Genomic DNA, 9198 nt, shown 5'->3' on the forward strand with positions numbered 1-9198 from the left:
TTTTCTGCGTGCATTCTTAATAATTGCATCGCATCCTGTTCCAGTACTGTTTTGTTGATTAGAACCAAATTAGTAGCTTGTTAATGATTTTAAGGTGCTTGGAGAGGTGAGGGTTCTCCAAAGAAGATTAATTTGATCAGTCAATGCCAGACATGGCTGAGGTGAGCAACATTCATAGCTAATTTCGCGATTCTTGGCTGCTATTGCTGGTCAGTCAAAGGCTTTGCTGGCAGTTTGTTCTTAAGTTTCTGTTGGTGAATCACGGTTCACATGTTTGATTGCTGTGTTGACCAGCTTCACTATCTGATCCACTAGTGTAGAAGCGACATTTTGTCTCATGTCTATTCCCCAAATCCTCAGTTTTCCTTTTCCTTTTTGAAATCAAATCTTTTGTTTCTCCATTGCACATTTCAATCGCACCTGTCGAACAGATAAGAAGAGAACGGTAGTTTTCACAAGATTCTGATCTGAAATTGTGCCAGCAGATGTAGAGAGATGGGAGTGGTGGGGACGTGGAACGGGGGGCATGGCGTTGTTCACTTATCAAAGTGGGGGAGTATGGCAGGGATAAGGCAAGTGTTCTTGTCTTTATCGTTAACGATTGGGCCTCACAAGGATTCGTTATTCCCCAAATAGACCACGGCTAATTTCGTACCACCTTCATTTCATTTTATAAGGCCGAGATTACTACTCCCGTAATCAACATGGCGCCTTCATCCAGCAACTGCCTACCAAAAGGCTACCCTGATGGACTGTTCACCCTCCTTGCTCCTCACTACAACACCCACCTATGTAGTTAGCACTCCGTTTTCTTACAGGATGCTCCAGCTTTGGTTAAAATTTGACCAAATTTATATAAAATATATATCGGATTTGCTAATGCTCAGTCGCCTGAGCATTACAAATTCTCAGTCGATTCTGTTTTGCCCAAGATTTCCACGTACGTGATTTGCTTTCGTTGCTAGCCTAACGATGGCTGCCGATCTGTTTGATAGCAGGCCATGTGAGTGGATGGGCCTGGCTTGACTTGTGAGTCCTGTACTCTTGTGACATTTTTGTGGGCTATTTTGGGCATGTGTTCTATTGTGTGTTTATGGACATTTTTATTTTTTTGGAGTGTGTAATCCGATGAGCTGTCGAATCTTTTTTCCTTGGTTACCTTTATCTTTTTTTTTTCTACCTAGAAGTTGCATATTGTTGTTCAAGGTAATTTTTTTTGGATATGTACACATTATGGGCAAGACTAGGTATTCTTTTGGGACTGTCTAATTCAATTCTCGGTCGATTTATTGGGTCTACAGTAGCCATCTAATTAACGTTGGACTCTAATTTGTATTTTTTTTGCCTCGTCTTGGGGTTTGGTGGTTGTACTTGCAAAGTAATGCAGCGAGAAAATCTACAGTGGCAACACCATGCAACGTGGAAAACTAGGGTGCAATAGGAAAAATTACAGTCACAGCCCATGCAAAGGGAAAATTTACGGGTGCAATTGGAAAATTACAGCCGCAACTTTATGCGATGGGAAAAATTACGGTCGCAATCCTATGCAATAGGGAAATCGCAGGTGCGACCAAGAAAATTATAGTTGCAATTGCAGGCAACTAAAAAAATTTCAGTTGCAATTATGGTGTTTTTTCATTAGTAGACATATCTAAATATGTACACACAAAAAAGCCCAAAGCCCATACTAATCCATCAGCCGTCAGGCCAGCCCAACAATGAACCCAGGAGGAGGGGATCGACCGAGGACTTGACGTACACGTGATAGGATCAATCGGGGGTACTCTCGTCGACTGAGTTTCTCAGTTGACTGAGCTATAGACAGACCCAAAATATATTAACATTTGCAGTTCTAAATTAGTTTTATGAAATCTGTCAAGATATATATCTTCATAGCATATTATGTAGTATTGTAGATATTAGTACTCACTCTGATCCACAATGAGTGTTGAGTTAACTTTGTACTAAACCCCCAACACTCATTATGGATCGGAGGGAGTATATATATTTTTTTAAATTTGGTCAAATTTTGGGACAAAGCTACAAAATCTTATGAAAAGGAACAGAGTAAAACACTAGCTCATAGTCGGAGCCCTTCCGCTCCATGATACCGGCGGCTTTGTTGAATCGATCACCGTCATACTACCTAGCATGTTGCAAAGATTTTCTAGCTTTGTCCAAATATTTAGGATAAGATTTTCTAGCTTTGTCCTAAAATTCTCCCTATATGGCCAGAAATCCACCTAGTTGCTGGTGTGCCACCATTGTTCGGAGAAATGTCCTTCGTTCCCTCCCCTATGCTACAGCGAGATTTGGGATGTGCTGCATGAAGGTGAAACCCCCAAAATGAACTTGGGGGGCTGCAAGGACCCCGTTATTTCAAAATAAAATAAATGAAAACCAATATTTTTGTGGTTCTAAAAAATCTGAAAAATAATACCCTCTCCTATCCTAATAAGGGGCGCTGACTTAATTAGTACAAACGAAAGAAACACAGTTAGGCCAAGACTTCAAGAAGGATCGTCACATGTGCGCCGACGATGGTGAGTCGAACCATAGGTTGAACTAGGGATTTTCATCCCCAAGCTCACCGAGATTCGAGCCACCACCTTCAACAAGAACATGACGTAGATGCACATCGACATTGTTTGGACAGGAATCATGTTTTCCATCAGAGTGCATAGACTTGTTGCCAAAACTGGTTCTACCATCTACAATTCACCTGGCTAACGACACCTTGCTAGCTAGGTAGCGCCGGAGGATACTAGAAGCTAGGGCGAGGTATCTAGCGTGCTCATGTAGACAAAAGTTTGATCATAAATAATTAGCACCTCCATTCTAAATGTAAGAAGTCTCAGATTTGTCCTAAGTCAAGCTTTTTGAAGTTTGACCGAACTTACAGAAAAATGTATCGATACCTAGAATAAAAATAATAAGTATATTATGAAAATATATATCACGACGAATTTAATAAAATCAATTGATGTTGATAGATTTTTCTATAAATCCCTGATAAACTTATTCAAAGTTTAATTTTTTCTGTTTAATTATAACAAAGTTAGTACTTCTTACATTTAGGAACCGAGTGAGGTCATTGTACAGTACGTACAGGCGTGCTGTGATTTGCAACCATCAAACTCCAGAACCCCGGATATGGTTCTCGAGCTTACATCGATCACCAGAACTTCAAGTTGCAGGACAATCTCTTGACCCCGATCACGCCTTCGGTGCTCAGCCTGTCCAGCACGACGTCGCACCGGACACGGGGCGTCACCTTCCCCGTCGTGAACCTCCCCACCTTCACCCGCACGGGCACCTCGCCCCGGAACACCAGCGGCAGCTCTCCTCCGGCCTCGTTGACGTGCCTCATGGCGGCCACCATCCCGGTGCCTTGCAGCCTGGCCTCGCTCATGGCGACGTGCACCACCACCGCCTTGCTGCGGTGGCCCTGGTAGAAGGGCGACAGAGCGCCCTGGGAGAGCCTGTATCCGCCGTACCACACGGCGAGGCTGGACCCGGCCTCGTAGGAGATGCCGATGGCGCGGTTCGGGTTCTCGAACCGCACCGCCGCGTCGAACCGGGCCCGCGCCGTCAGGTCGTCGTCCATGCCGAACGCCGTCACGTTGAGCGCGTGCACGGTGTACCGTGGCAGCTTCGGGTCCAGCGCCACGTAGAGCGCCCCCAGGACGGCCGCGAGGGTGAGCAAGATGGTGGCCAACGTGAGGAGCGCCACGCAGGCGAGCCGGCTGCAGCAGCCGTTGTCGTCGGCCCGTTTCATCTCCGATCACAGGAGGTTCAGGTGCATCGACACGGCGCAGTACGTACTGGACGTGATCAAGATACCGATACGGCGATGAGTCCTTGACGATCGATAGTTTGCACGAGTAATAGTTGCAGGATTTACTTAGCCGCGACTGCGATCGCTTATGATACGATACGAAAGAATATATAGGAAGAGGTTCGTGTCGGGAAACGGATCTCAAAGCCGAAACGGAGACGGGAAAGCTCAGGTTTGTGACTTTTCGCAACGGAGTCGGAGAGCTCAACTCACAGCAAACCATGTGGATCTGCTCGAGGCCTCTTTGATTCACGGAACTCCCAAAACATAGAAAACAAAAGGAATAGAATTTAAATGTATGTCATCTTGAATACTACAGATAGGAACCATGTTTAAAATCACGTGCTACCTAAAAAGAATGATCGTAATTCTCTTTTCTTGATGTACTTTAGGAGTGAGCTAAAGTTTGGTACTCAGGATATTTTCCGGGCGGGCCAAGTATATAAAAAAATTAAGAATAACATAGTTCAACGACTACAAAAACTATTATGACAAGCTGGATAGGAATTTCAACGATAAAAATAAGGATGTGTACAACTATAAAAAAGAAGATAATCTGTACACACAGTAGTATGCACCAGGCCTACTTGTTCACAGCAATTTCACATAAAGCATGCACGCATCAGCTTATTCCTGTGGTATCAAGCAACTACATTATTCCATGACTGAATCGCGAAACTTTCTTAAACAGATCATATTGCACCGCGGAACAAGTACACCCGTACAAGGAAAAACAATTCCTGCAGGCATTTCCCCGGTTCACAACAACCATGAACAAAAAAATTCGAACGTAACAGATCAACCAAGACTACAAATTAGATTCGATACAAAGCATCTAGTATTTGGGCTGCTTTATTTCCTCAATCATTTACTGGGAAAGGGAAAAACATAATCTTACAAAGGAATTGAAAACGACTTCTTCAGCTTCTCTACCTCCAGATAAGCAGTAGAGTATGGGAGGAACTCCGAGAAATGGCTTTGCATTAGATCATTGATGGCCACTGCGAGCTTTGGAATCTCCATGATCTCTTCATTGGTAAGCTTTCGAACAAACCTAGCAGGGTTGCCAGCCCAGAGTTCACCTGTCGGAATCCTCCTTCCAGGAGCCAGGACGGAGCCAGCTTCAAGGATAGAGTTGGTTTCAACCAACGAACCTTCCATTAGGATGGAATGCTGACCGATGATGCACTCAGGTTCAATAGTGCATGAGCGCAGCAGACAGTATGCACCTACTGTCACATACCTGTCAACTAGGGTCTCTGCTGGAAGTCCTGTAAACAACAAAAACTAGAGATGAGAATCCAACCACACCAAAACAACAAAAACTAGAGGTAAGAATCTAACCACACCTAAACAAAGGTACGCATCGATCACCAATTATTAACGGTTACATATATACAAATGGCATGTGCAGAAAGCAAGCTACCCTAAATTGGCCCTCTATTGCTTCATTACTTGAGACAAACTTATCAACAGCAGTGATTCTTCAAATGTGTAAAAACCAAACTTGCCCAATTACCAAGGGAGAAGAAGGAGGATCTAACATCATTTTCTTATAACAAAATGTAGGGCAAATGCTACCCATCAGGCTGAAAATTGAATAACATAGCTGAGGTGCACATTTTGTAACAGGAGACCTTAACATCTCACAACACAAAATGGCAGAGTAATCAAGCAACTGCTCGACCTGCTCATCATGCAGTTTGACTAAAGTGGCAAAGGATGCGATCGATGAATTAATCATTCAAAAGAAAAGATCAACGTTTCAGAAAATAAGTTAAATAAACATTGAAATTGGAATCCAGAAATACAGAAAGTACCAAGAGTATGCAGATGCATCTGACATGTGTCTGGGTGCTAGAACTTTGTAATCAGAAACAGAAATGAACAACAATGTCCACTTGATCCAAACAAAATTACTAATCAACTTATAACAGCTCTCAAACATATTTTCAGGCACATTATGAACAACAATCAGCCAGCCACGTAATAAAGAGATTTCTAATGGCTGTTGTGAACATTTATCCACCGTGGGATAACTATCATGCTGATGATGGCCAGATGACATGGCTGCAAGGGATTGGGTACATAGATTTAGACGAGGGAATAGCTATCAGAGAATAATAGATTTGATTATTCTTGCTTGATACCCCATAAGTCACATAGCCAGCACTTATATGTTGACCCTACCTCCTGATACAGACCTATTGTATTCTACTGGGAAACCTACACATGCATGTAGCCGATCCACACTTTCCTGATTCTCTGAACTCTTCCTAAATCATCTTTCCTAATTCTATCACTAACTCACTTTCCTAATTAAAATAGTTTCCCTCCTGGACTCTCCTGTAGCTGACTCCTTCCTTGAATGTCATTCTGCATCTCTTCCTGGAATAATGCATATGATGCTGCTCTGGTGCAACGCACATTCAAAACAATGGCAAAGCCAATTAAATTAAGCATATAAAAGTAATATTTGGCAAAAGGCATGGATAAGTCCATGTAACAACTGGCCGCAGCCTGGGTAGATATGACTAGAGACCATGAGAGTAGCAATAATCTATATATAATTTAATACATTCATTGAGGCAGATGACTTAGTATTTCATTCTGCCCATATCGTGCAAGTTTGCTACTACCTCCGTTCCTAAATATAAGATGTTTTCGCTTTGTCTTAAGTCAAACTTCTTCAAGTTTGACAAAGTTTATGGAAAAATGTACTAATGTCTACAGTATCAAACAAGTAGAATATGAAGATATAATCTGGTAAAAAAAGATATAAATCATGAAGAATTTAATAAAAATAATCTAGAGTTATAGATGCTGGTAGATTTTTCTATATATATGGTCAAACTTTAAAAAGTTGGTTAGGACAAAGCTGGAACATCTTACATTTAGGAACGGAAGCAGTACATCAGTAGTGGCTAGAATTTAAAGGCCCAACCAATCTGACAGAGTAACTAGTCACGCATTGCCAAGAAACTAAAGAGATTAAGAGCCCAACCAATCAAACAAAAAACTCAACCAACAGGCTCTAGCACCTGCTGGCATTTTTTTTCTACAAGAAGCAACTGAGCATCCTGCAGAGGCCAAGCCTCAAACGCGGGCGGGCTGCACGAACACATGTTCCCCTAGCCAACTGATCGATGCTCTGTTCTCAGAGCCCAACAAATCTAACAGAAGCTCCCTGGTCTGAAGGGTTTTATGCATTCTTCAACTTCCATTACAAACACGCAAACTCAATAGCCCTAACTCAATTTTCCTGTAGCAGTCTGGACTAAGAATCTCCACTTATTAGCGAAAGATTGATAACTGGTCACTGGTCACCAGGATAACAAATATTGGTAAAAAGCAGCAATGCATGATATAAGAAACGACTCTAGATCGTCAAATCTAAAACTAAATTGAATACTTTTGCCACCTGCCAGGAGGTAACAAGCAACTAAGCAAAAAAATAAGCTCTTCTCACCACCTCACAAGCTGATTCTGTCATTTCTTGTACTACAATCTCCTAAAAAAGTGCAAAACAAGGAGCATTTGTAACACGATAATAAAAAATCAATTCCAACTCACTTTACCCAGTCAAATTGTTAACTTGTTTTGACCAATCTAAGAATACTTCTTGGGGACTATGAGAACCATTGACTAAAAGTACTAAAAAGTAAACAGATGAACTAACCAAAAAACGTTACAACCAATATGATAGTCAGAACAACTGTGAGTGACCCACCAAGCATACATATGGTGCGCTCCACCTTCTCAAACAACATTTTTAATATGGATTGCGCTGATCATAATGATCCTGCGGTAGTTAAATCATACAATCGTACAAATTCAGTTGTTCCCAACGGGATAAATCTGTCCAATTGTATTTTGTTCTCAGTAGTCATGGGGACAAAACCAAGCATGGAAAATTACATGTGCAAATAAGTTTGCTAAGCCAGACAGCATTGTTTAAACATTGAAACAAATGCTAAAGTGCAACCCTTCACCCGAATTGTGAAATGATTCAGGATTTGAACATATAAAGTCCAGCAAACGAAACATAAATTAAAGACCTTATCTAATGAATGCTGCGCAAAGACATCCAAAATGTTCTAGATAGATGCAGCCTTCAGTACCAACCAAAATTACCCTCCACCATTATTCTTAGCATCTGCACTAGAGAAGGAAGGCCCAGAAAGGGTCCAAGATATTATCAAATTCCTCATCGCACCGAGCATAACGGAATCATCTAAACCACCGCACCGCATACAATCTAAACCATCCGAGAACATTCCAGAGGAAGTCGTAGTTGGTCAGATCTAGGTACTAGACAAGGTAGAAGAAAAGGATCGCCTGGAGGGGTGGAGGATTACCTGTAGGGGCTGACCAGGCGGCATGAAGGACGCACCGCTCCTGGACATTGGCGCAGAAGCCGAGAGTGATCTTGTTGAGATCGCCTCGGAGCACGGCGCCGCTCCAGACGGAGGCGCCGTCGTGGACGGTGACCTGCCCGGCGAGCACGGCCTCGGGAGCCACGTAGGCGTCAACGGCCACCTTGGGCAGCCACTGACCCAGCGGGATCAGTTGCCGCTGCCCGCGGTAGTCCCACCGCATCCGATCCGCACCCGCCGCCGCGGCGGGGGGTAGCGGGGGCGAAGGCGCGGCGGGGGAGGGTGATGAGGTGGCAGTGGAGGAGAGGATGCGGCGGAGAGAGGGCGCCGCGGCGGCGGAGGCGCGGCGAGAGAGGCGGGACAGGGAGGCGGCGGCCATGGTGGTGGTGGTGGTCCGGGCCCGAACGGGGGAGGTGTGGGGGTTGGGCGAGCAGCCGGATGTGCAACGCTTCGGTGGTGTCTCCGTCGTGTCTGAGGAGGAGAGTGTGTATCTGAGCTGGGCTTTGGGCGCAAATGGGCTTTTGCAAACGTACCAACGCTTCTCAGGAAGGCAGGATCTCAGGACACACTTCCGAGTGGGTTTTGTTCCATATCGTTCGCGCGATTCACACCTGGAAATCGCGCGTGGGCTTGGCCGACGCAGATCGACGACGGGCCCAGCAGGCTGCGATGGACTGATGCAGTACCTGCCTTCGCTCCAAAACAGAAAAGAATATGCATACTGCCAAAGCTGTGTTCTTCGCCAGCTTGTTTGCTGGTTCCACCAAAAGCGTTAAATTTCCCTCGAAAGCAAAGCGTTATGCGTTGAGCCGCACTACAATTAGTACAAATATTTTGTTCTGCCACTGCTAAATTTTGTTTTGATCAACGCATTTTTTTAAAAAAATATACTCCCTCAGTACCACATTAAATGCCAAAATATTACATATATTTAGATACTTTTTAGGTATAGATCATTCATACATTTGGGAAAATTTGAGTTAA

The 9198-nt window shown here is 43.7% G+C and overlaps 2 protein-coding genes across 2 annotated transcripts; both read right to left on the reverse strand.

Moving 5' to 3' along the window:
* Positions 1–3175: 3175 nt before the first annotated feature.
* LOC100828506 (NDR1/HIN1-like protein 6) lies at positions 3176–3778 on the reverse strand. Its single transcript, XM_010238494.1, has one exon. The coding sequence runs from the start codon at positions 3776–3778 to the stop codon at positions 3176–3178; it is 603 nt and encodes a 200-aa protein (XP_010236796.1).
* A 660-nt stretch (positions 3779–4438) lies between these two features.
* LOC100827699 (gamma carbonic anhydrase-like 2, mitochondrial) lies at positions 4439–8694 on the reverse strand. The gene is made up of 2 exons (XM_010237158.3): positions 8197–8694; positions 4439–5109 (listed from the first exon to the last, which is right to left on the reverse strand). The coding sequence occupies exons 1-2, from the start codon at positions 8591–8593 to the stop codon at positions 4733–4735; spliced, it is 774 nt and encodes a 257-aa protein (XP_010235460.1). The 5' UTR covers positions 8594–8694; the 3' UTR covers positions 4439–4732.
* Positions 8695–9198: the final 504 nt, after the last annotated feature.

This window comes from Brachypodium distachyon, chromosome 3 (genome assembly GCF_000005505.3).
Source record: "Brachypodium distachyon strain Bd21 chromosome 3, Brachypodium_distachyon_v3.0, whole genome shotgun sequence".
Classification (NCBI taxonomy): Eukaryota; Viridiplantae; Streptophyta; class Magnoliopsida; order Poales; family Poaceae; genus Brachypodium; species Brachypodium distachyon.

What these genes read in the sequence shown, in the direction of transcription:
- LOC100827699 (XM_010237158.3), bottom strand. Translation starts at nt 8,593, where the DNA reads ATGGCCGCCGCCTCCCTGTCCCGCCTCTCTCGCCGCGCCTCCGCCGCC. An exon ending in CGCCTGGTCAGCCCCTACAG is followed by an intron (nt 5,110 to 8,196) that starts GTAATCCTCCAC and finishes TGTTGTTTACAG; the next exon opens with GACTTCCAGCAGAGACCCTA.
- LOC100828506 (XM_010238494.1), bottom strand. Translation starts at nt 3,778, where the DNA reads ATGAAACGGGCCGACGACAACGGCTGCTGCAGCCGGCTCGCCTGCGTG.